Source organism: Hypomesus transpacificus, chromosome 8 (genome assembly GCF_021917145.1).
Source record: "Hypomesus transpacificus isolate Combined female chromosome 8, fHypTra1, whole genome shotgun sequence".
NCBI classification, from domain to species: Eukaryota; Metazoa; Chordata; class Actinopteri; order Osmeriformes; family Osmeridae; genus Hypomesus; species Hypomesus transpacificus.
In genome coordinates this window covers 5,574,615-5,602,557 of record NC_061067.1, presented here as the reverse complement: position 1 = coordinate 5,602,557, position 27,943 = coordinate 5,574,615, and the positions used below count along the sequence as shown (strand labels likewise).

The following is a 27,943-nucleotide window of genomic DNA, read 5'->3' as shown; positions in this document are numbered from 1 at the left end:
TTTTATTTTTACGCATCATTTTGCACATCACACAATTTATTCAGGAACTACTTTCAGATCTTAAAGACACTAGGGTGAGTCATTGGTGGCATTGATGAAATAATTTTTGCATAGAAAACATACGCAGTACAATGTACATTCAGATAATCATTTGTAAGTGTGGAATACAGTCATATAAAATCAATACTATAAAAATACAATGAAAAATATCTGTATAAGTCTGATAATTTGGTAAAAAATGAAACACAATCAGTCATCTTAACTCTTCGATTGTCCAGTGGCAGGATTGCAAATGCTGGAATGTGTGATCTGAATTCACTTTGAAGTGAAGATCAATCTGACCACCAGTGGGAGGAACCCAGTGAATACAACCATAGCCTATGTTCAGACTTGTGCCCTGTATGTCCCTCTTCTCTTTCCATAGGGGATGTCCATGCAGGATGTCAGTGGGTTGTGACACTTTGTGGGTGGAGTCTATCTGCTCATCGCCACACCCTCTCTGACTCAGCTATGCCCCTCCCTCTCCAGAGAGGGCTTTGGTCCTGGAGCTTTGTCTACAAAAACAAACATATTTATTAGTGTTTCAGTAAATAAATACTATATAATATTGCATACGAGTGAACAGGTAATATACAGTAGAGAAAACTATAATACATTATAGTATAATATAACACTATAATAGATATGTATGTATACACATACATATCTATAAAATATTGACAGAAAGACAGTTACTCACAGCTTTCGATCTCCCTTTCACAGATGAAGCTGATGAGATCTTCACAGAAGAAAACATTCCACAGTCCGTGGGTGAGTCCAGCACAGTCCTCTCCTCGTTCATGTCCGTGACTCCAGTTGTCTGGCTGACCAGGCTTCCACTTCCTACATAGAAACAGCAGAGGGCACTGACACTCCAAACTCCTCACTGGACACTGGACACACTGACTGGAGGCCACTGGCCCTGTTTAGATGATCTATAACTGCACTCTTCCATCCTATAAAGAAATCACTGACCTTAAACTGCAGGATCGGAGACACAAGGAAGGACAGAGTGACTGAACTCACGTGAAGGCAGGTTCTGTTCCGTCCAGCCATTTCCACACATTCTCCTCCTCCTTGTCAGTCAGACCTATCCAGAAGTAACCCTTCCCAGAAGCCTGCTTCTTAAGCCATTTCTGAGGAGGGCAAATAAGGACACTGTTTGTAGATATTTCTTTAAAAAAATACAATGACTTATGATTTACAATTGCTAAAACACTAAACCCCATTCTCTGAATCAAATGTTCATTGAACTAAACCAATTTGTCAAATCAGACAATGTTTTGGCAAAACTCCAAACACATTCTCATTCACTAAACAAATTTTGCAGTGTGATGCACTTGTGCTGCTAAATGGTAAACACATACAGTAAACACAACTACAACACAGTTGTCATCTGTAAAACACAATGACTCAAAATTGTTCACACTTATTTCTAATGGTGGTTTGGGACAATGTCAGCTTTCACTGTGGTGTCCGTGTACAAGAGAAGTTCAACATCAACCAGCATTTTTTTTACTGTAAATGTTTGCCTTCCACCATACAGCCCTTTTCTCAACCCAATTGAACAGTTTTTCTTTGTGTGGCGATGAAAGGTCTATGACCTAAACCCATATACCAGGGTAAATCACCTACAGCAAATAGAATTGGCATTTGGTGACATAGGTGTGGAGTGTTTACAAGGCTATATCCAGCACATCAGAGGGTTTATCCAGTTTTTCTTTGTTCTTTGTTGACAGTACTACGTAAGTTGTGGTGGTTAATGTAACTCCAATCAAATGTACAGTATTTGTACAGCCCTTTTTACACGCAATGTCACAGAGGGCTTCACATACGCCGATAGAACTGCCCGTCAGCCAACTTTAACCCTCAAGGAAGACAGGGAAAAACGCCAAGAAAAACTCACTAGAGGAGAAAAAATTGAAGAAACCTTGGGAGGAGCAATTCAGTGAGGGATCCCCTCCTCCAGAGACGGTTGGCAAAAGAGAGGTGCAGAACACAGGCTAAACATACATCAGGAAAGTGTCAATGGGTGTTGAAACACCAAAATCCAGTGTTTCAAAATCCAAAATCAAATTTCTTTATTGCTACGTAAATGCATTTACTGTGTATACATAAACACATTTTTCTTTAAATGTAACTACAAGGCCTGGATGCTAATTCAATTTTTTTTGGGGGGGGTCTAATGATTGCTCCATAGTGTATATATAGTGATTTGATGTGTTTATGATCTGAAAGCATTGTTGGATTTTGAAGTTACATGGTTTAGGGGCGAGTGTTTGATCTTGCCAGAAGAGTCAGAAGTTTTGGAAATTGAGTTTGAATATTTGGTTTTGTGTTTACAGTTTTGAGAAAATGATTGACTGTTTCAAGAAATGTGTTTTAGCAATCATGAAAAACTCTAAATAAACCGTGCAGCAATAAAGGGAATATAATGCAGTCGATTCATGATGTGGTGTTGGCGGATCTGTTTCAAATTTCTCGAGTGGTGTTGGAAATATTTTGTTGTGCGTCAATGTGAGTTGGTCTTTTACCTGTTCCTCCATATCATTGATGATCAACATTGATGCAGACTGAGCTTCACAGCTCCTCTTGGATTCGTCAAAGCTGTGGAGCTCTTTGGAGAAGTAGTAGCACTTGTCTCTGAAGCCAACCCACTCTGCGGGACAACCTATGTTGATAAATTATAAAATGGCCAAATAGTTACTATACTTTGACTGATAAGACTCCATAACAGTTATGACTCCATCATGCAGTACCTCCCAAGCATCTCAGTTGTGGGGCAAGGATTCATACGTTTCACCAGTTACAAACAGAAGGAAATGACAGAGTCTGACCTGGGGCCCATACAGTAGGAGCAGGAGGTTCACTCTGCAGAGACATGGGTCCCAGGGGCACTGCTGGTGGGTAAGGGAGTCCTGGCAGTCCTGGGGGTCCTGGAGCGCCAATGGGCCCCACCGGCCCCCTAGGCCCCTGCTCCCCAGCTGGCCCCACTGCACCTCGGATCCCTGGTGGTCCTTGGGCCCCCTGAGGGCCAGGCTGCCCATCTCTCCCTGGGAGTCCGGCCGTGCCTGGTTCCCCTTTAGCCCCTGGGGGTCCTGCCCTGCCTCCAGACCCTCGGGAGCCTTTGGACCCTGGGCTGCCACGGGAGCCAGGCTGACCTTTGAACCCTGGTAATCCTGGTTGTCCAGCAGATCCTTTCTCTCCTCTGGGTCCCTGGAGCCCTGGAACACCCTTGTCTCCTTTTTCGCCCTTTTGACCAGGCTGACCAGCTGATCCTTGGAGCCCTTTGTCTCCTTTGGGGCCTCTGGGACCAGGGGGACCTGGAACAGACAAACAAACATGCCATCAGAGAAGGGAAAACTTAGATCATCATGACTAAGAAACCAAACCTACCACAATGGCAATGAGTAAGCCATCTCTGATCAATGGTCTTGGTTAACATTGTACCCTTGTAGATATTTTTGGTTTATGGGCTCAAAGATACACAGTATTGCAATGAAAGAACTTACCCTGTAGAATGGTGAAGTTAGTGATGAGCTGCGAGTGTTTGCTGTCCACCAGCTTCATCTCCTCCATGACGATGGAGAGGCTGGTCACCTCCTTGTCCAACCTGGCAGTCAAGTCCTCCTGCTGGGACCTCAGCGTGGCCGCATCACCCCTCACCTCCGCCACTGAGCTGTTCAAGCTGAGCAGGAAGTCGGAGTGGCGGCCCACAGTCTCGCCGCAGGTCCGCAGCTGGTTGAGGTTGATGTTGATGGCCCCTAGAAGCTGGGTGGTGAAGCTGATGTTGCCGGTGACCCGGTCAATGCTCTGCTCTGACTCATCCAGGCGTAGCTCCAACTGGTCAAACTTGGTGGAGGTGTGATTGTCATGGTCCCTCTGCTGGTCCATCATCTCCCTCAGGGTCTGGTCGTGGCCTTCAGCCAGGCTGCTAGTGTTCTGGAGCTGGCCCCCCAGGGTACCCAGCTGTGAGCTGATATCCTCCAGACTGTCATTGTTGGCCTTGGCCAGGGCTGAGGCGTTGGAGGCTAGACCCTGCAGGTTCTCCACCTTCTCCCTGAGCCAGTCGGAGTCGGAGCGGGTCTGTCGGGCGGTCTGCTCCAGGTTCTGGAAGTCGTTGTGTATCTTCTGGATGGCCTGGCTGGTGTCATCCACTGAGCGCTGCAAGGAGGAGATCAGCCCCCTCTGTTGGGCCTGGGTGAGGTTGAGGTTGCCGATGCTGAGCAGGACGGTTCTTTGGAGGTTCACCTGCTGTTGCAGCTCCGTCTGCAGCCTGACCGTGTCCTCCTGGAGACCCTCCACGGAGCTTCCGTAGGCGAGCAGCGTGCCATTCACCGAGCGCAGCGTGGCACTGTTGGTTTCCAGCAGCCTTTGGAGGGAGGCCCGTGTGCTCTGGAAGTCCAGGCCCGCGTCCTGCAGACGGCCCAGTGCAGCCCGGTTGCTGCTGCTCCGCTCTGACACCTCTGCCAGCTGCCTCTGTAGAGCGCGGATGTTGTTCTTGAAGGCCTGGAACTCTGTGGTGGTGTTCTCAGTCTTCTGTTCTGTCTGATCGTCTGAGGAGACAAGTAGGACGGTGAAAGGATACACCTGAAGTTCATTTGGCGATGCCTTTGCAGCATTTAAGACCAGGCAACGAGGTATCTTTGACCCGCAGCACAATGGTCAATGTCTTAAAGTAAGCAAAGTTTTACAAAGAATATTGTGTGCTCAGCTAGTGAGTACTGATCTGTCATGAAACTCACCTAGCTTTTTCAAGTCTGTCTCCACCTCTATGATTTTCCCATTGTAGTTCTCCATCCCCTCTGACACAAAGTCAACCTTCTGCACCACTGCAACGAAAAAATGGACAGGTAAGACTGGGCGGGTAGGCTCAATACATTATTAAGTGTCTGAGATAAAAAGACTGAATAGCCGGAGACCCCAGACTTCCTATTTAAAAGGGATCAGAGAGAAATCCAGCAACTCTCACTGGCAGACGCTGTATAAGATGTCTACATATCTGTTGGGTATGTAATAACAACTGAATCAGGTATAGCTGGCTCCAGGAATAGGAAAGGTTAAGTGTATGTGAAGTATTATATTGCTGCAGATATGACTAGGCTGACCATAGACACTCAGGAGAAAATGCTTTACATAACATAAAAAGGTGTTGTCTGTGACAACTATCTGTTGTCACAAATGGTTCTTCAGTTCTTCCTCTCATGACCATAAGAAAACCCCATCATAAGTTTTGACGATACGTTCAATGGGTGGTCGGAGAGGGGGGACCCTCGGCAACAGGAAGTGACCTCAAGGGGGTCTTCAGTAAACAGGAGGATCAAAGGAAGCCCTGGGGAGACAGACGTTGTGTCAGGGAGGGTCTTCACGCCCCCACAGGCCACCGGACCCTTCATTTCCTCTGGAATGTGTCTGGGATTCCAGGGAACCATCTCACTTCCAGGGAGGCATCCCAGTCCTGAGCAGAGACCACAGCCCCTCTGATGCTGCGGCTCTGCAACCCTAACTGTTGTTCATCCGCCAGTTAAGAAAACAGGTAAAGGCCCTCCAGGCCTAATTTCTGATGGGCATCATCTGTTTGGGTTTTGCCCCCAGGGATCAGTTCATCATTAATATAAGACCGCCAGACCCCCTACTGTACATCCCTTTACACAGCCTTAGTCTGCAACTGTTGAAAACAGTCACCAGACCCACTTTCATTTTTGTTTGTGGGGTATACAGTACTCATTGTACCATGTTGTACTGATGTCTTATTGTGCCATTTGCTTGGTTACATGATGCTAATCACAGGCAATGAGTCTGGGGAGTTTACACTTCTACACTAGAGCTGAAACAAAGCATAAAAACAAGAACTAATTGGGTTAAATGCTTAAGGATCCCCTCTTCAGTTTTGGGGAATCCTTGATCATTAAAGAGCCCTAACTGGATCGGACAAAATGAAAGGTAACGGTTTCGAAAATGAAAGAGGCTCGAGTAACAACTGTGAGTCATTCTTCAACCAGGGAAGATGAGTATACTTTTCTTATTGTCAACAAACAATGGAAAGAAGAAAAAAGAAAAAAGCCTCTGAAAATAGAAACCCAGAAGTTCACGCAAATACTTCTTTAATGACTTGCATGTGTGTTCAGCCTCATACAGAGCGAAAGCTAGTCTGGCTAAGTCAGCTTGTTAGGAGGGGAGTCCAAATCTAGAAGACAGTACATACATCTTCAAACTAACTACAGTAGACAGTTCGGATACTAGAGTAGACAGTTCGGATGGGTTGATATAATTTGAAAAGAAGATACTCATAGCAGACAGAACTACACAATATGGCTTAAGAAATACAAAAAAGTTAAACATTGTGAAAGCTTCCCCCTTTAGACAGAATGTCACAATAAGTATGCAACATATACAGATTTCCTAATCTCCTCTTAGCACAGGAAACGCAACACCAGAACAACACAGATCATTATTCCTAGAATGCCTCTCTATTTATCCGAAAACTGGATGAAAAAATACAATAACATTTCCTACTTAAGAATAAACAAGTAGATGAGCTGTTTTTGGAAACTGAAGTCACCAGAACTGGAAAACCAGTGTCACTGGCTTTTATTGTGAACCTGTATGGTTTCCATTCATATCTTCCTAGTCATCAATCCAGCCAATCCTCTCAGGATACAAGACTAACAGATGACAGATTAGAGTTTACCAAATGAACTACCCTGTCTTTAAAACATTGTTTAGGGAGTTTGTGCCAGTGAAGGCATGGTCAGACTGGGCTGAAATGTTCCACTGCAAATGAAATGAGACACATTTCCAGTCACCAGACACCGCAAAGCAAAAAATACTATTTTACCTCAGTCTGCAGACCAAACCATAGAGTACACATTATTGTTTCACTTGTTTGCCAACAAACATACAAATTAATACCATATATCTATGTCTTGATGTTGTCCTAGTTTTAGTATACCTGCAGCTGTACTGCAGCTGTGTGGTAATTTTGTAATCCCAATATATTAAAATTCACACATACACACTCTAAGAAAAACTGAGATCTGAAGTGAAAGTAACAGGAGTGCAGAGTGAGGGAAGTTTCCAACCCTATCCATCTCTCACTGTCTGCTCTCTCTTTCTCTCTCTTCTCTACTCTTTCTCTCTCTTTCCGTTCAGACGCCAAAGGACAAGATTCAGTAGATAAAATAACTGAGGAAAGAAGGTTTCGCTGATGTCCTGCATAGTGTCTCAAGGGAGTCGACATCCTGTAGAGGGAGATGGGACACCAGACAGCCCTGCTTCGGGTCAGTGGTGCAGGAGAGAGGGATCACAAGTTGAGATCAGCAATCCAGTCTGACAGGAACCTGCAGGACAGATGTTTTCGAGTACGGAGTGGAGGGTTCTACCACTACATACCACCATCTGGACCTGAGAGCGTGTTAAGGCTGAGGTGTGGTTCCCTAAAGAACCGAGCCCCCAGAACCGAGCCCCAGCGCCAGTAAAAACCCAATTTCGGTGGGTTCTGCTAGAGTTGCACCGAGTTCACTGCTCATCTGGGATCTATTAGGGCAGCATGAGACCACAGAGCCTGGGACAGGAGAGGCTATGAGGACAAACACAATCCCAGTGTGAGCATAAGGGACATCATTCTTCCAAAGCCCTGATAACCGCTCGACATGTTAAGTTCATGTCACAGCAAGACGGTGTCAATAGGAAGACACTTATAGACCGCATATGGGAATGTTTAGAGCAATTATGGCTGGAACGTTCCGAGTTCGGCCTTCGAAGTATGGCAGGATGGTTTCCCGAGCTGGAAAGTATGTCAGAGCCGAACAGAACAGGAAACTGAGCTGTGGCTTTGTGGAGGCCGGAGGTGTGAGGTAAAATAGGGGGTGTTGAATAAACGTAGAGAAGGTTCTGGAGTTTAGGTCAGGGTAAAATAAGGTGTATACACACACTCAAATAGACACACATATTGGAGTGGCAGACAGAGGCCAGAGGGTGCGGAGTGAAGTGAGGGGGTGCCGCTAACGTGACTTTTGTGAAAAACCTAGTCTTGTTTTAGTTTCACAGAGTCTTACAGTCAGGCAGAAACACTCATATTTTCCATGAGTCTTTCACTGGCCTTAATTAATAACAATGAAACATTGCCCAACATCATCCATGTCATGGTTGGGCAGACTGTAAAGGGTCACATGGGACCTTGGTTCAAACACACATACCACACACATGCACCCACGCCTCCAATGCAAACAGACCCATTACGCTCATGTTGATCAAGCAGTAGTGATCTTATTTCCTGGCAGGATGTGGAGAGCGACCACACGCGATGTTTGGACACCTTGGCCCTCAACGAACCTTATGACTTTGGTTCAATATGTATACAAGGTGTTACATGTGAGGGTGTGGATGAGGTTATGCAGAGAAATGTTAAATATTCTGGCCCCATGTTACCATAAAGAAATCAAATGAATATTTTTGCCACAGCTCAACTGACAGCGTTTAACACACATGTAACTGAAGACAGGTCCTGTGTGCCTCCATCCAAATACTTTGTGAAATATTATGAAACACTACATTGTGTTTGATTGATCTTGCCTGGCACATTGGAGACAAGAATCTGGTCCCCTCTAACCTGATATTTCAGGATGACTCAATCCAATACTGAAATGATTTGAAATGACATTAAATAATATTTCAGCCAGCCTTGGTAGGAGAGGATTTTGCCTTACCTTTGTATCCGAGGACAGCCACAGCGATGGTGAGGAGGGTGCACAACACGTACAGCAAGACGATGGAAGTCTTCAGAGCCCATTCATTCTTACACTTGGTACACTGGGTGCCCTCCTGGATCCCTATGGAGGGGAGACAGACACAGTTTCACACTGACGACCACACATCTGTTTAAACCCACTGTATTATTCAAAACCCAGTTACATCAAGCTTTCTAAGAAAAAGGAGATACCAAACACGGTGAGGGTTCTTGGAGGAACCAACATAAAAGGTTGGTTAATGTTAACTTCAGACTTAGTATGACCTAATAGCGACAAGTATTTGGAAGTTTCTTGAGCAAATACCCCCAGAACTCTCTGAATCCAATGAGCCCGTACAGTAATCGGGCCTGGGGGTTCGTAAGACCGTATGAAGAAGAGGCCCTGTGTGGGCTGGGGACCCCTCAGACTCTAGGCCTGGTCTCTGGAGCCCCAGACCCCTACATCTGGACAAACACCCTGTGGGCCACATGAAAGGGCCCTGTGGTCCCAAGAGCTCCTGGGTAGTGATGGGGTGGGGGGCAAGGGGGAGAAAAACAAGCACCCCTACAGTACTGTTTACGCTCTGTGAAATGCTTATTTTTCGGGGGTAGTCTTCACTCTGCAAATTCACTCAAATTCAGACTCACACATATGCCCACATACACATTTTCACACACACACACAAATACAAAATGCACACACACTCTCTCACACACACAAGCAAAAATGTGTATTGCAATACAGTACAAATACATCTCTCTGTGTAAAACATTCAAGTGGGAGTACAGTATTGCACAATACACTGTGTGTGGGCAGAAAACAGCTATAAGGACAACCACTGGGCCATTGTTACGGGTCTGTACTTTTGTGTTTGTACTCTGTCCTGCAAGGTGTGGGATGCAATATCCAACCAATTATTCAAACCATGGGTTCAAATCTTCCTAAACAACAGGGATGCATACAGGCACATACAGAACCCTGGTATTCTACATTTTCCCGGAATATTTCTTTCCTCCGATATCTTTCCTGACAGACTAGTGCCTGTATCCGCAGTGCTGACGGGAACACAGCTGTATTTCATTTTAATTCAGGAAGCAGGGGAGAAAAGGTCTTGGTGTTCATGAAGTTTACCTGAAATAAAACCCCCTATGCCGTGTGCTGGACAAGAAAGTGAAAGAGAATTCTTGGAACATGGAACTTTCCATGGGAACACTAAGACACCATTCATCCTATTCTATATGTTCTCCGTGTACGAAGAACACAAAGGTACACCTATTCAACACCCTGTGGCAAACGCTTGGACAACTTTCAAATGAATGGACGCTGATCCTGAGGAATATGATTATGAGTCATTACGGAAAGGAAACGGACAATCCATTGTGGATAAGTGTAACCCAGGAAACCTTTCGGCGCCAGAATCCCTCGCCACCCACGCAGCTCAACCGCTTCGAGCTACTCTAGGTACATCTTAGCCAATTATTTCGCTAGTCCGATCGTTTAATCCTTTTTTATGCAACCACTGTCCAGGATGCGGTTCAGGACACCGATGTTAACAGCTCTACCCTCCCAATAGTTACCAAGGGAACAGTAATGATCAGTGTGTGTCAGGCCTCGGTTTAACACTCCAGCTGGAGGACGGATCATGCTCCCTCCGCCAACTCGAGTGAAACCGAGATTTACCGGACAGGAGTGTTGAGGCACGGACATAGCCTATTATGCACACACGGTTAAGCTGTCAAATGTCTCTGCGTATAGCCAACCTCTCTGACTCAACTCCTGCATTTAGTCCAACCAGCGGTGTCCTCAACTGACTGGAGCTAGCGCTCCATGGCTAGCATACTGCTTTACAATGCAGGATGTGTATTTTGAGGACACTCAACACAGGATAGTTGAATTCCCCCTTCAGTGAAACGGTTTGATAATAATTATACCAATACAATAACAAAAATACAATGGTAGGCCAAAAAGTGCCTGTTAACGAGAGAGAGAAAGAGAGAGAGAGAGAGAGAGAGAGAGAGAGAGAGAGAGAGAGAGAGAGAGAGAGAGAGAGAGAGAGAGAGAGAGAGAGAGAGAGAGAGAGAGAGAGAGAGAGAGAGAGAGAGAGAGAGAAAAGAAAGATCGATCATGAGCGTGAAAGAGAGCGAAAACGTGCGGTGGGAGCAGAAACAGTAATTGAGAGTCAAGGGGTCAGGAGAGGTGAAAGGCAGCACCTGTCCAGCGCTGTTTACCATCCCGCGTGTTTCCTGCTCGCTGGCTCCCTCCCTCCTCCTCCACCTCAGAGTGACTCACCTGGGCCCTGGGCACATGGCCGTCAAGAACAGGCCTCTTGAAGGGCCTCCGCGGCCTCTTTAAAACTCCCTTAACAAGGCCTCGTGCCTGCCAAGAATACCTCTTAAAATCCCTTCCCCAATTCTGAGTGGAGAGAGACACCTCAAGCACACGGTTCGAAGAAGAGACGACCATGCCTCTCCTCTTTCAGCAGCTCACTTGAAGTGATGAGTCAACACTTCTGAACACTTGTGATAATTATTGTCTGTTTATACGTTCGAGGATCACTAATGTTAAGCAGGCATATCAGCCTGAAGTAATCAAACAGTTGATTGGGCAAGATTATGGTGCTCAATCCAAACACATTGACACACAGTGTGTATAACTATACATGCTAAAAGAGATAGAAAATGCTCTATGGGGAAGGTTGTGGGCTGTGCAGTCAACAGACATCAGGCTATAACTCATGGGTCACATGTTAAGCATGCTGTGCGGATAAACTAAGATGAGTTTTGGCTTTCGTCAAATATGGAGGACACCTGGCAAAATACAAACATGGCTGACAACAACAGCACTCAGCTGCATTCTCTGAGAGCAAGACAGAAAGAAAGAGAGAAATTGAGATCAGATTGGGACAGATGCATCATGGGAGACAGCTGTGTTTTGTTGAACACTTATGTTTCGTTACGTTCCACTTGGATGTCCAAGGGCCAGTTTGGGGTTGTGACCCAGGGTTCTGTTAGAATGCTGGGGTCCTGACCTGGATGTTTGCCTCTCAGTAGGTCACATCCTGGATCGGCCCTGGGTCTGACAGCATCACAACAAGGGACAGATGCTGCCCTTCTCTGACTGTGTCACAACAAAGTCAAGTCAGCCCTGTGAGAAAGGCTCAGGCAGCAAAGACACCTGGGATATGAAGTGTTCTCATTGTCTTACTGGCTGTGATCCAAGTCATACGTATGCTTCCTTAATATCATATGTACATTTTGTCTGTAATAGTGTGCAGATTCTTTCAGATTATTCTAAACACTGCGTCTGAGTGTCTGTGGCAGGCACAAAATGCCTTTCCACTTCTGATGGGTTTTGTTTGTGATTCTTTCTAATGTGTCTGGTCTGTCAGCTATAAGAGTTCAATTCTACTGTGAAACCAAAACCAAACTCTACAATAAAATGCTTCTCTTGTCTTGTCATTGTAATTTTGGGGGAAAAGTGCGTTTGGCCAAAAACAGACAGAACTAGAGACATGAGGGAATGCCAAACTCCTTGTTCACAGATTAACTACAGCCTGGTATCTGTACAGATTCTTCATCGTCCTCCTCATTCAACTGGACAGTAATTCAGTTTAGCTCTGTCGATCGTGACCACAAAACTACATTCAGGATGCAAAGACCACATGCTGGCAAAAAAAGAAAAAACATTACTGCCTTTGGCAAAAGACATCGAAGCGCTACAAAAACCCATAGAACCTTCTCCACAACAAGAATAGCACTTAAATCCCTTTCTACATCAATGTGGTTTCCCTGGGTCTTTAGAAGGGACAACATGCTATTGTTTTGTAGAAGCCATTAAGATGATCTGACATTCTGACAAGGTTAGTCTCTTTGCTCAGTAGACATCTAGGCTGGGCCTTCAAGATCTATCAATGAGATTTCCTGAACCCTAATCCTGCCCAAATATCATTTGTTCAATCCCCATCCCCCCAAGAAACAAAACAACTGAGCTTTACTAAACAGTCAAAATGACCTCCCAGTGACTAGGTTAGCTCAGAACAGATAAGCAAGCCCAGCTCATTAAAATACGTTTATTTACAGTAAATAGTAGCAGGGACGCTATAGTAACGGATGACAACACAACGCTCAGAGATCTGAGGTCAGGCACACTGTGTTTTGGAGCGCTGCCTTGCTTAACACACTCAGCCCTTTCCAGGAATCCAACCCTCAACTCACATCTACTCCAAGAGGGCAATCAGAGCATTGTTATGTGCAATGAGATCTCTGGCATGCTTGACAGAGACAGGGAGAGAGGAGTTTCAGAGACTGAGGACACTCTAAGACAACAGCCAGTCAGTCACTTCCTTTGGGTTAGAGTGGGACCAGACAATAACAGGTCTGGACGATTTTTTTAAATTGTTACATTTGTTTTTTAAGTCACGCTAAACACTCTCCTTGTTTATAAGAGGTTTAAAATAGCTGCAACTCCTTAGTCCATCTGTCTCTCGTTACCTCAAACAGAGAAGAGAGGAAGTTTAATAAGATCTTTTGATATGCTGTAATCCAAGCCAAGATCTTTTACTATTTGGAGGGAGAGGAGGGTTTAATGAATGACTCATACGCTGCTCTGCTTTCTCAATGACTTTGAGGAGTAGTAAAGAGACTGAATCAAATGTGTGCATGTGTGAGCATGAGTGTGTCTGTGTGCATGTGTGCGAGGTGCATCCGTCTGTGGGCAGGGGGACAGGGAGCCAGTCTGACCAGGGTGGGCTTCAACTCTATATCCAGGCTCCAAACTGAGCCTCCATGCTGTACATCTCCAACAGGCCTCCCCTCCACCTCCAGCATCCACAGTGGAGGTCTAGATCTTGGCTCTATGAAAGTCCTGCCTAATGATGGACTGTTTAACAGTTTGAATTGGCTCTGATTTAAAACATACCCACTGTTCTAACTTAAAGCCTGTACCTGCCAATGACCTCATCCTGGGGAGCAGCATGGCTCGTGGGGGGAGGAGGGGGGGGGGGGGGGGTGCGAGGGGATAGGGATCCTGGGGCCCAGAGAAGCTGACACCATCCCTCCTCCGTGTGTGGCCAAACGCCCCATCTCTTTTACAGCATGTGATGGAAACCATACGCCGTCGCCACGCGAGACAGCCAGGCGTGAGACACACGCGGTTATGAGTGAAAGAGGAGAGGGAAGAGAGAGATGAGAGGGACACAGCAAAAGGGATATCTGAATGATGGAGGAAGAGAGAAAGAGGAAAACAGGAAGAGAGCAATAAAGAGAAGGAGGTGGAGGCCAGAAGTATGGAGACACCAAGTGACAGAAAGATGAAGTGGGGGACATAGTGAAAAAGCAGACCGGACATAGCCGTGACAGTAGATCTGCATACCATCACGCTATAGAGAGGTTAGCCAGACTGCAACCAGGTTCTGCAGTGTGACAGTGTGTGACTGAGAGAGCTTAGAGGGCTACTTACGCCCGAGAAAGACAGATAACACAGACACTCTTCTGCAAACCTGGTGCAAACACAGAGGTATGTTCCAAGTTTTAGAAAGTAATCAAGGTGCATTTAATTTGCTTCACATTTGACACTTTATTGATGACTCGGTTTAATTGCAGCACGTAACTCACCTAACAAGACCAAGAGTCTCTTTGTAGTCTTCTTAAGGGGACACAGTTGTCCTAAACATGGCATAACTTATGGACTGCCAAGGATACTGTATGAAAAATTGTTGCCTTTAATTAGAACCATCATGTTACAGTCATGGACTCAATTTGCCTCACTGAATATTCTATTCAACTGTATCTTTGACCATGTTCTCTGCCACACAATCTAGTACGATCTATAGACAGAAGGTGGGCTGGCAGACAGAGAGAGAGAGGGGACATATTTTACAAGTTGGACAGCAGGTGGATGGAAGGTAATACAAAGCCAGCCAAAACCCAGCAACCCCATCATGGATGCTGTAATGTCTTCACACCATCTGATAGTAAACATGGACAAAGAAACACTTCACAAATGGGACAAGTAGCCTGCAGACAGGCAGGCAGCGAGCAGAAGACAGAACCTGCTTGGTACGTCCCATCCACCCTGACCAGAGGCCCTTCTTGGGTCTGCACAGACTCAGTGTTAGACGAGCAGGTCGTCTTTCTAGAAACCTCCATCAACAATAGAAGCAGGGAGAGGGAGCGGGTTGGCCGCAGCACAGCTTGGGGATTTGAGACCCAGGCAATGACTCTGGGTTTTGGTTACAAAGCAAAACAAGGGTTTAAGCACCCCAAACATTGCTGTCTCCCAGTTTGTGTGTGTGTGTGTGTGTGTATGTGTGTGTGTGTGTGTGTATGTGTGTGAAGGTGTGCGCGTGTGTGGCCCAATGTTTAATGACCTCCATCAGCGTCCAGAAATTGATACAGAAGAAAATAAAACAGAAACTGTCAGCAAAAAGAACTAAATGGGATCATAGGGAGTTTTGATAACTATAATAAAACATATTCAACTCAATGACAGACAAACTGAAACAATACAAGCATTTCATTGATCTTCGAATGAGAAAGATCAAAAGGTCAAGCATTCTGTACAACTCATCCACATGCAATCCTGCACCATCTCAAAAGCTTCAATGAGTAAAGACTGGCGTATTCTAATTTCCTTCCAGTCAGCATTTTAAATGGAGATGTTTGGCAGTCTCTCTTTTTCCCTCTCGCACACCCTCTCTTTTTCCCTTCTTTCAACCTTCCAGAACCTTCTTTGGTTTTTCTTTGCGCTCAACTTCTTGTTTTAGGAATGTTTGGAACCTGGTCCTTGTCTCTGATGTCCCCGTGTCTCACTCTTATGACTTGCTATCCCATAATTGGCTCCTCTGGGTGCCCTTCAAAACTAAATCTACTAAGACCCCCAGTGACGAAGAAGCTAGGGCAGGGAGTCAAGCGCAAATAAACCGCTGGACGTAACTGGTCGAAGAAAAGGGAAATAAAACAAAGGGGACATATTCTCACTGATACACAGCTGAGAAAATAAACCATAAACTGGTATTTGAGGCATGACGTTTCATGACTGGCTCTTCTGTTGCTGCTGATGGTGGTCTGTGGTGGCCACGTTGGGGACTTGACGTTAACATCATACAGTACCCCCTCCCCTTGGCTCTCTCCCTTTCTCTTGGTCTTCTGCCTACCCCGTTTCACTCGCCCACCCACCCAACCCTCCCCTCTCATTCTGACTTGGAACTTAATCTGCTTGCACACGGTAACCATGGCCATCTGCAGGGGTCTAGTTAGAGTGTTTCAGTCTCTCTCCAGAAAGTTCACATTTACTTCCTACCATACACCATAAACAACATGCTATTAGTAGTTAATACGGTTTTATAGAACAGTGTGAATGTACTCCCCTCTGTGCAACATGACAACACACAGTCTGAGCTCATTCCCCATAAAGAGGGCACACTACTCTCCCTCAAATCCAGTCCCAGGCTCCAGCCCTGACCCTGGACCAAGCCCTAACTCCAGACCCTAAGCCCTCAGGCCAAACTCCAAACCCTAGGCCCACCCAACACACCTGTGTCTCAGATGCACTGTTTGTGTCAGTATACCTGACTTACCACGCCTTTTGGTGTTTGACAGTAAGGCGACTAAGTTCATTTGGGTCTGCGGTGGGTATGTGCGTGACTACTTGACTGCATATTCTGAGTGCTCTACAGTAACATACCTGTGTGCCTGCCTTTGAGTGAGGAAAACACAAGGGGAAAGACGGATGGAGATCTAAAGCAGCTCCACTCTGCCAGCAGCTATTTAACTTCACAGAAGCCATGAGGTTTTACTTATATTAACCTAGTCACACACAAACTATATGCACACACACACGCACACACACAAACTAACACACACATGTACCCACAGTATCCTTGGTTACATAGCATGATATTGTGAGCTCACGTTTGCCATCGATATTACATCTAAGAGATTATAGCTCTGTTGTCAGAACAACCTCAACAAAGTCAAGTTACTGTCTACATCCCATAGCTTTCGGTTTATATACAGTGCCCTCCAAAAGTATTGGAACTGTGAGGCCAATTCCTTTATTTTTGCTGTAGACTGAAAACATTTGGGCTTGACATCAAACGATGAATGTGAAACCAGAGATCAACGTTTCAGCTTTTATTTCCAGGTATTTACATCAGGATCTGATGCACAAATTAGAAAATATCACCTTTTTATTCGAACCCACCCATTTGTCACGTGAGCAAAAGTATTGGAACATGTGACTGACAGGTGTGTTTTGTTGCCCAGGTGTGTCCTATTACATACATTATTCAATCAATAAATACCACTGAATGTCTACACTCAGGTTCAGATTGGGTAAGATAGGTTTTGTCTATGCAGACTGTATTCAGAGGTGAAAACAACATGAAAACCAGAGCGCTGTCTTTGGGTGAAAAACAAGCAATTGTGAGTCTTAGAGAAGATGGAAAATCAATCAGAGCCATTGCAGAAACATTGGCCATAGCCAGTACAACCATTTGGAATGTCCTGAAGAAGAAGAAAACTACTGGTGTACTAAGTAACAGACGTCGAACAGGTAGACCAAGGAAAACATCAGCAGTTGATGACAGAAACATTGTGAGAGCTGTAAAGAAAGACCCTAAAACAACTGTTAGTGAGATCAGCAACAACCTCCAGATGGCAGGAGTGAAGGTATCACTATCTACTGTTCGCAGAAGACTTCATGAACAAAAGTACAAGGGCTACACCAGAAGATGCAAACCACTCATTAGCAAGAAGAATAGGAAGGCCAGGCTGGAATTTGCCAAAAAGTACAGAGATGAACCTCAAAAATTCTGGTACAAAGTTTTATGGACTGATGAGACAAAGATTAACTTTTACCAAAGTGATGGAAAGGCTAAAGTTTGGAGAAAGAAAGGAACTGCTCATGATCCCAAACACACAAGCTCATCTGTGAAACACGGTGGAGGTAATGTCATGGCTTGGGCTTGCATGGCTTCTTCTGGGACGGGCTCATTAATCTTCATTGAGGATGTAACACATGATGGCAGCAGCAAAATGAACTCGGAAGTCTACAGAAACATTTTGTCTGCCAATTTAAGGAAAGATGCAACCAAACTGATTGGCAGAGCCTTCATCATGCAGCAAGATAACGACCCAAAACACACTGCCAAAACAACAAAGGAGTTCATCAGGGGCAAGAAATGGAAGGTATTAGACTGGCCAAGTCAATCTCCAGACTTAAACCCTATAGAGCATGCATTTTACCTGCTTAAGAGGAGACTGAAGGGAGGAACCCCACAAAACAAACAACAACTGAAAGAGGCTGCAGTGAAAGCCTGGGAAAGCATCAAAAAGGAAGAATGCAAAAGTTTGGTGACGTCAATGGGTCACAGACTTGCTGCAGTTATTGAAAGCAAAGGATTTGCAACTAAATATTAAGTCTTATTCACTTAAATATGTTTTAAGTATATCTGTTCCAATACTTTTGATCACATGACAAATGGGTGGATTCAAACAAAATGTGATATTTTCTTAGTTGTGCATCAGATCCTGATGTAAATACCTGGAAATAAAAGCTGAAACGTTGATCTCTGGTCTCACGTTCATTATTTGATGTCAAGCCCAAATGTTTTCAGTCTACAGCAAAAATAAAGGAATTCGCCTCACTGTTCCAATACTTTTGGAGGGCACTGTATATGTGCTATAACTCCAAGTCAACCTGGTCTACGTCAAGGCTGCAGATGTGGATCCAGATAGAACCATTAGGTCATAAAGAAGCAAGGCAGATTCTTGGGCTGGTTTAACAGGAAGCATGTTGGGGGAGTCACAATGGGCCGGAGATTTTACTGCCCAGGCAGAGTCCCATCAGCAAAACTCATCACTCACTTGGCCACCGGCCTCAATGTAGTCAGACCCAAAACCATGTGGAGTGTTGAGCTAACACAAGCTGAGCTTAAACCTGCTGGGATAACGCTAAGATGAACCAATGTTAGCTGAGGTACAGAGCAAGAGAAGCAGACTTTATTCAAATCACATCCTCTTCAGAGAAAGGTTGGCTTTCCCATACGATGCAACACTCTGTGTTATACCGCTGTGGTGTTGGGTTGGGTTGCAAAGATTTACTGTATGGTTGTGAAAACTTGTCAGGGCTTATGGTCAACCTTGAATCAACCACTCTGTAATTTAAGGGTTTTAAGGTTACATTTTAATTAGAAGATAAGTCAGACCCGCTCCAGTTTGGCTTGTAAAATGAACTAACTATGGTTTGAATAAAAAAAATGATTACATATTTATCTGTCAGAGATTCATAAAAGTGGCAATACAAGTTAAGTCCTCAAAATGTGGTGCCGGGGGGTCGATTTTTACTGACAGTTACATGTAGCAGGAAAATCAAAATTTGGATTTGAGTTGGTTTAAAATCCATATGGACGCAGTTGAATGAGAGGAAACCACTTGACGAATGAAACATTTCCATAATATCCTTTCCCCCCACACACCTGAGTAATGTCCAATATCAACATATCTACATGAAAAGAAAAGCAGACATAAAAGCTATGCCTTGCATTCTGAAGGATGTAACAATAAAGACTGTCTGTCTGTTGCATGGTGGGTAATGGAGCTTCGCATGGGTGGCCTACCACAACTGTGGTGGTATGTGGGGGCGTGACTTGTCTATCTCCATGACACCAAGCTGTATTTGGACAAGAAGATGGTCTGCATGTTTGTCTGCCAAGGTCTTCAGAGAAGCATGCTCTTTAATGTCAGGCCTGCCCTGAGCCAATTAAAACACTGTCAGATTTGCCTTTACCCAATCAGAGGAGCACCCGCCTGCCTGTCAGACATCTGGGCATATGAATCATGCAGAGTATACAGCAGTTACTGGAAACACTAATCAACAACAGAGAACAAAACGTTTAAAACTGTGCCCCCAACAAAGCTGTTTACTTTGTTTGCAGTTTGTTTTGAGGGGCTAAACAGCCGACTCCTCTCCCCTGGAAGGTTTTTTGATGTATACCTCAAATGGTTCTCCTCTGGCACCACTCTGAACAGCCAGGGTTGGGTTTAACGGGAACCTTTTGATGCTCCTTCACCCATCACCGTCAGCACTATAGTTACCATAACCTACATCTTGGTATAATATATATCGCTGTACATTCTCCAGTGGATCAAACACTGAAGGCAAAGACCCACTGGGTTCAGGAAAGTGTGTAAAAAGAAAATACACCCGTGATTTTTTCTTCCTTCTGCGTTTTAACCACATCTGAAAATGTGATAGTCATTATGGTTCTGACAGGGATCTGGACTACTGCATCTCCTTTCTACCTCTGCTCTGGTTTTCACAACTACCAGGAAGCGGCGGGTTGATCTTGGCAGCTTGCTGAGTCGATTTATTTTCTTTCGTTAATATTTCAACCTCTGAAAAACAGCTCCTCTGTTTTTCAGTATGCTAAACGAGTATGAATTAGAACCACCGGATTCATCATTTACATGTGTGCACTTTTTCACTAATGCTTAAAACACACACACGCAAACATTATACAGAATCCATTATACCCAGGGGGTTTATACGTAGGTGCGGTATAACTTGAACATGGCCTCTTTAAAACAAAGGCTTACTGGCTTGCCAAGTGTAATACACTATTTTTCAAAGGGAGGCCTCAAAGGTATGCAGGTGTCCAGGCATAGCTCACTCTCTCTCTGCTGTTCCACACTCCATTTGTGGATGTGAGATTTAGACACTCTGCATGAAAGCCATGTTAAATACACCGCATCGGAGGCCTCTCTGACCCTGACTCCAACGCTGGGGGTCAGCCTGCTGCTGCATGACTGCACGGGTCACCTCCAGGACACACCAGGGCTGGTGACGTGGAGCTGAGCCTGGGAAGTGGAGCTAGTAGTGGTGTGGGTAGGGGGATGGAAGTTGGGGGTAGTATGTGAAGTTGGGGGTTGAGCTAAGGTGTGTGTGTGGGGGGTTGAGATAGAGGTGGGGGGTTGATGGAGGGTGTGGGGCGGGGATGGGTTTACAGAGAAGGGGGGTTTGAGAGAGGAGATGGGGGTGGAGGTAGATCTGAGGGGCCAGAGGGGAAGGTGGGGGTGGAGGTTTGAAGTTGGGGTAGGGTGGAGGGCAGCTGGTCTTCCTCAGGTGAAAGCAAAGAGTCATTCACACCAGACCCTGGATTAAAAAAACAAGATCTAACTGCTAGCATGTGTGTTGATCAGGCCAAATCCACATGTTGACTGGATTAACACCACTCTTTCTGCTGGGGGATCAGGAGAGAAATAAGGGTTTTGTCTGTAGTTGTGATGACCTATAATGCAGGATGATGTTGATGAAGGAGTCTATGTGCAGACAAGATTCCTTTGTCTTTCTTGATCGCCTGCCATTTTCCCTTTGGCTCCTTCTCATATTTTTGAAAGATTCTGTATTGATGGGAATGAGTTATGATCGTGTGAGATACACTTTTCCCTTTCTGGATTCACTGTCTGCAGGGTTTGGATGTGAGAGTGTGCAGTCAAGATATACTTTTGTCATACTCTTTTGATAAAATGCTATAAAGTAAAACCAAATACTTTATTTTGGATACGTAACCTCCTCAAAATGTACAACAGCACAACTTAATAAGGCCAAACCTGAAATGTATTTTCTTTAATATATTGGACTGTATTAAAAAGTATACTGTATATGTCCCCTTTTATTCTCCATAGATCCAATTGTTGAAATGATATCTGTTGTTCCCTTTTCCCCTGTTTGCTTTATAGGATGTTTTCTATATATGTGCATCATCCTCTGTTATGTCAAACAATGAGTGTGTGAGAAGAGCAGGTGAACGACAAGATCGTCACCAGATTTTTCTCCACAAACAATGTCCAACTGGCTTTCATTGTTAGAATCCCAGTCTCCCCCATCTGTCTTAGACACACACACACACACACACTGTAACTAGATCTTCAACATTCTTATCTATCCTTTCCCTCCTCCAAATCCATCTGTCCTCTTCCTGGTCTTGTCTTTCAACAGCCTGGTTCCCCTCCACCTTTTCTTCCTTCGTATTTTTCACTCCCTTCATCCCCCTGGGGAAGAACCCCCCCAAGCCCACCCTCCCACCCAAAAGCCCACCCCCCCAAGCCCAACCCACCCACCCACCCGCCCGCCTCTCTCTCCTTTGCCCTCAGCACCTCTTGTTCTCCTTGCACATTCCCCTCATCAATGTTATCTCGCTCAATCTCTCTAGGAGTGGGTGTGGGTATTCTAGGGAGATGAGAAGGGGCAGTGTGCAGAGTGTGTAGATCATGTCTGCTCTGGTCTTTATGTCAAGCTTTATGTATGGGTTCAGATAAAGCATCGATGGGGTGTCCAGCAGTTTTAGGTTTTACTGTGAGATTGATTTATTTTTGGTCCAGTAACTGCCAAATTGGAACAGAGTTGTTTTTTTTTTACAGTAAGATAAGATGTGAAAGGATGTCTTGTCTGTTGGATCGTAGCCCTGTTTTACCCAGATTTAACCAGCTCTAATAGCCATATAGTTTCTACTATCTTTGTGTGACCTGAGACTTGTCTCTCTTCCAGCAGACAGAGATATGTAAGCCATACTAGGATGATACTGCCATAAAAACTGGAAGACTAAGACCTTTCCTGTGTCTTGTTACACAACTCAGTTTCAATGTTATTCCTGTGTAACTGGAAAAGGATTCATGGTTGTCACCAACCCTTTCCTTGACACAACATCAATGATGACCCCCCCCCCCCCCCCTATCTCTCTTGCTAACTCTTTTCTGTTCATTCTCTCCATCGTTCTTTCTAATAGTGTCTTTCTCTCTTTTCTCTTGCACATTCTCTGGTCTAGAAGAATGTTTCACTAGCTTGCAACTCAGGTTCATTGCCCCAGTCTCTGGGTGACTTGTACAAGTACTTTCCCATCCCTCCCTGTTCTCTGCACTGCGTAGTGGGAGGTGCACAGGTGGTTTACCTGACACGCTTGCACGGTCAGGTAAGGTTAAGTGTCTAAATTGCCCTCTCAAGACAATCTCAAGGCCTTAAGTTTCAGAAGAGAATATGATGGGGGCACATTATTGTCTGAGCTCTGTTATGCAGCACTAATCTGGAGATCACACCTACCCAGAGTGATGTGATTAGGAAAAGGTTAAGTTGATGTTTTTTGATTTTAATCAAAACCACTGCCCACAGAGGGAGAGTCAGGAAAAACAAGAAACAGGGAGAATGAAAGAGACAGCGAAAGCAAACAGACACATGCTAAAAGGTTAACCAATCTGACTTGTGAGGGACTCCCTAGTTCAAACGCAACCTCGACAACAGTGGTGACTGGTAAGCACATTTAAGGCTTCTTCAACAATGAAAAATAGCAAATAAAATCCTGTTGTTGTAATGTCGAGAGAGGAAAATGATGGAGAGTGTTTGAGAAACACCACAACTTGAACAAGGGAGCCACATGAAAGCGCATTCCACGCTGCTTGACACTGCAGAGTGGCACATAGCGCAAAGCCACGGGAAACATTGGAAGATTGAGTTGGAGATACACTCCACGTCTTGTTGAAAGTCAGTCTAAAGTGGCTTTTCTGTGTGTTTTTCCTATTTCATCTGGAGCATGGTGCCAAGAGTAATTTGGGGAGGTTGGGTAGGGGGTGGGAAGTCATGTTTGACTCCCTTCCCCGCAAGAGGGGCCCATTGGACAGAACTGGGAGGCCGGCTGGGAGGCCGGCTGTGCTGACACAGCTGGGCCTGGGCAGCGACCCCAGCTCTTCACTCCAGCAGGCCATGCTGAAGAAACCATAACAAGTGCAGGAAACAGATCAGCACACTCTAGGTTCTAAACCGGCCACAGAATGCCTGGCACCACGACTCCAGACCCAGATGTGTGGGAGGAGAGGCTCCTGAAGCCTAGATATCTCTGGTGTAACTACCTCCACAACGGCTCCTTAGATCAATCACCGAGGTCAAGTACGAGCGGAACAGACTACTACCTGGAGAGGGACATGAAAGTCCTGTAATTACAAAACACTCCTGGGCTCTCTCCATATCCATGCCACTGCCTGCCAGTGGGATATGAATGGGTAATGCTTGTGCTGGTGCTGAAGGCCAGAAGGATAGCTTCTCAAGCCCATGACAGATTCCCTTCATCCAGCCTTTAACAAGAGCTGAGGGGGTTCAGCTAAAGAACAGACTGGATTTTTGGTCTCATTCTAATGACCTTCCTATGTCAACCCCCCACAGGAAAATAAATATGTCCAAACCTTGAGGACTGGAGAGGTAATTTTGAGCTGGCTTCAATTTGGCAGAAAGAAGGAGATGGGATTACCATATGAATTCACTCAGCGCCCGTGTGTGTGTGCGTGTGTGCGTGTGTGTGTGTCCATCCACATGTAAGAGAGTGAGAGAAAGAAGACAGGGTTTCATACGTATCTGGGCCATGTCAGCTCAGCTCATTCTGATGATGAGAAAGCGAAATGGTTACCCGGGTGATTCTGCAGCACATGTGTCAGCAATTGCACATGACTCCACCAAAAGCACATAAACACATTTCAACATGTGGTCCCACACAGTACTCAAGTGTGCTGATATTACACCTTTGCGTTTTTCATGCAGCCAACCTTAGGCCTCTGTGTTGGGGGGTGAGACAGCAAGGTAAGGCAGAATTCCTTCTGCTCTGGGAGACACAACCACCTTGTCCTGAAGGACTTCTGAATCACTGAGGAAGAATGTTCTGGAAGAAAGCTTCTCTGGGAGTTATCTATCTGTCATACAGCTTAGCCTACATTTCATTGGAAGACTGGGATCAGTGCTAGACAGTACACGCAAGTGCTCCCAGAATTTCAGGAATTCTCCAAATGGGGTCAAGAAAACCAACACACAAGTTGTGTCTAACAAACAACTTTTCTCCCAAATGGAGACTGATAAGTCAACGCAAATAATCTATCAATCCCCAATACAGCACTACGGCTACTTAGCCAGCATTTGTTCAGAACATGGTCTGGAGTCAGCTGAATTAACTGTACAGTCATGGCCAGATACTTTTTTCTGATGCAGATGTAAACCCATGGTTCTCCTCCAGCAGAGTGCCAAGATAATAAAGATGAAGGCTGAATAGTGAGAAGGTACTGTACATGTAGCATGTGTGATGGTGTGGACAATGAAGGCTTGCAGCAGCTTTAAATTGCACAATATGGCCCTTAGAGACAGTGTTTGGGACAAGCCTTCAGTCCAGTCCAGCTGCTGCTGTGGTCTTCCCACCCTAACCCCTCAACGACCTCCCCCACCCATCCTCCTCCCCTCCCTGGGCCTGCAACCCTTCTAGTAGCCTCTTGAGCTAGCTGCTTTCTCAGCCAGAACTGTTCCACACATCCAGAGTTCATTTGAATAAAGTTGAAAGCGAGTTGGCCTGTGGCCTGGTCCCCACACTACTCTAATGTAGTCCAGGAGATGGGCTGCCTCACTCCCTCCCTCGCTCGTGCACTCAGAGAGAAAGACAAACAGGATGCTTCCTCTCGGGTGACACTTTGATGAGGGAGATGGTGTTTTTTTGACACAGTTTGAGTTTGACTCCGCCGGCGCTGGGGTAAAAAAAAGAAGAGAGAGAGCCTGCTCCCCATCCTCACACTGAGGCCTACGACCTGGGCCCCGGGCCCAAGCATGACTGCATGAGTCATCCTGGAGCAGAGCTGAGAGACATAGAGGCTCCCACATCCCCTCCTAGATCAACAGTACACTACAATGATGGAGTACTCTCTCTAGCTCTCCAGAGAACAGTGGAGCGTGTCTCCCTCCCTCTGTGTGTGGGGGTGTATGTGAGAGACACAGAGAGAGAGAGAGAGAGAGAGAGAGAGAGACAGAGAGAGAGAGAGAGAGAGAGAGAGAGAGAGAGAGAGAGAGAGAGAGAGAGAGAGAGAGAGACAGAGACAGAGACAGAGACAGAGACAGAGACAGAGACAGAGACAGAGACAGAGACAGAGAGACAGAGAGACAGAGAGAGAGAGAGAGAGAGAGAGAGAGAGAGAGAGAGAGAGAGAGAGAGAGAGAGAGAGAGAGAGAGAGAGAGAGAGAGAGAGAGAAAGAAAGAAAGAAAGAAAGAAAGAAAGAAAGAAAGAGAAATTAAGAGAGAAAGAAAGAAAGTAGCTCGTGTATGTGTGCATCTCTCTGTAAATAAATGGGCGAGTGTGTGTTTATGAGGCTTTGTCCTCTTGACCTCACAAGCTGTGTCGGACGTTCTAGGGCTCTGGGTGGGATGGCCCACACAGGCTGTCAGTCGCAGTTAGCTGCTGCTCTGTCCAAGCCCATACTTAGGCGGTCCACAGTAGGAACACTTCAGTGACCTCCTGACCCCTTGGCTGTGAGGAGACATGGCCCACACTGACCTATGTCTGTTGTGACACACACTGCCTCTTTGTCTAGCTTTCTCTCGGAAGAGGAAGAGGAAGGCAGCCATCAGTCTAAGGCCCAGCTGAGACAGATCATACAGTAGTAGGAGGGGATGTTCTTCTACTCACCGAACCTCTTGTATCCAAAAGACTGTACTTCCTCCTCGTCTGCGAAATCGTCTGTAAATGTAAGACACATGCATGTACAGTTCTTAGTTGAGCATGGCTTCACAGATATACAGTACATGCAAAGACAAATTGCCTCTCTGTAAAACACCTCGCTCCAGATCAACCAATGAAGCAAAGCGCTAGTAAGATGCTTTTGAATATATATGCCTGATTCAGCCGACAGATAAGGGCATGTGACATATGCTATAACTCTAGCGTGATGGTGAGTGAAGTAAAAGCAGACATTGGGTTGTAGGATCAGCCAAAGCCTGTGGTTTCTCTGACTTGACTGTGAAACCAGCTAATTACACTCTTTTACCACTCTGCTATAGGACACAGGCTAGGAGGAGGCTTGGGGGGAGAGCATCACTGGTAATGGCCAACAGATGTCTGAGAGATACAGTGTTGACTAGTCGGCATTGGGCAGGGGGGAAGGACATTCAAAGGCAAGGGACAGAAGATCAGTGGGGCCAGGGGCAGAAGAGGCAAGGGTAGAATTGGACAATGAAGCAGGGGGACAGGAGAGGCAGGGGCAGTAGAGGCAGGGGGTAGGATGACTTATGTCCCCAATCACTCAACGAACATTTAAAAATAGACATGGCATAATGAGTAGATGACAAGCCTTTAAGACTTTTAGCCCAGACTGCTCAACACTGTGGCCATATTTGCAGCTGAGCTCTGACTCTTGTATGTAACTTTGATGGCCAAAGTAGAAGGAGAAATACATAGACATCTTCTGCAACCAAATGTAGTCTTGATCATGTTGATGGATGATGAATAGAATAAGGTATATATATATATGTATATATACCATATAACCTCTAATAGAATAGACATTAGCATTAGACAACGTATTTCAAAACGCAATTCCGTTTCAGCACTGCGCAGGACGATAATCTTAACCAGATGTGACATACCGCGTAAGCACGCACATCCAGACAGAGACACATCGAAATAATACCAAGCAACACTTTCGTAAAAAAAGATGATTAAATGGATAGACATCACACTGCAATATTTCAGTCCCTTTGCCTACCTTTCATGGCGTTCTATAAATCTATAAGAATGGTGTATGAGTAAGAAGTTGACGGTACCACGTTCACTTTTTGCGCATCCCCACATCCAGTGCAATCAAACACGTCTGATCAGCGTTTCTTAAAACAGTTTATGATACTATTAAAAAACAAAATAAAGTTTCAGTCTTCCAACTTCAAATCCAAACTTTACTTCTTCATGATGAGCGTCCCGTTAGAGTCCCATATCGTTTGAGTCTGTGCGTTTGCAAAAAGATTATTTCAGCATAAAAAGATGGAATATTCCTGAAACCTGGCCTTTTGAGTTGTTTTCCTGTAGACTGCAAGTTAAGAGTGTAGGGATATTGATATCTGTTTGCCAGTGCGCTGGTTAACCACCTTTCAAACCCACAAAAATGTCAACGCGCAAAGTCCCGCGTCTGCAGAGTGTTCTCCGTATAACCACGTGTTTTCTACATCTGTCCGCTCCTCCACTGAAGGTTTGCTTTGGAGAGGAGGATAGGTGAGGTTATGTTTCAGTGCAAACCCTAGGACGTCGTGCGGAGTTTGGATAGCCGGAGATGAGATTAAATTACTGGCCTGATGGCTAACGTGTCCCCCGGGTGAAAAATGTGGAACCTAT

The 27,943-nt window shown here is 45.3% G+C and overlaps 1 protein-coding gene across 1 annotated transcript; it reads right to left on the bottom strand.

Annotated features, from left to right (window-relative positions):
* Nucleotides 1-5: 5 nt before the first annotated feature.
* LOC124470083 (collectin-12-like) lies at nucleotides 6-27,943 on the bottom strand. The gene is made up of 10 exons (XM_047023799.1): nucleotides 27,324-27,943; nucleotides 26,249-26,299; nucleotides 8,748-8,870; nucleotides 4,785-4,871; nucleotides 3,552-4,595; nucleotides 2,877-3,362; nucleotides 2,574-2,710; nucleotides 1,066-1,175; nucleotides 740-882; nucleotides 6-554 (listed from the first exon to the last, which is right to left on the bottom strand). The coding sequence occupies exons 1-10, from the start codon at nucleotides 27,328-27,330 to the stop codon at nucleotides 505-507; spliced, it is 2,238 nt and encodes a 745-aa protein (XP_046879755.1). The 5' UTR covers nucleotides 27,331-27,943; the 3' UTR covers nucleotides 6-504.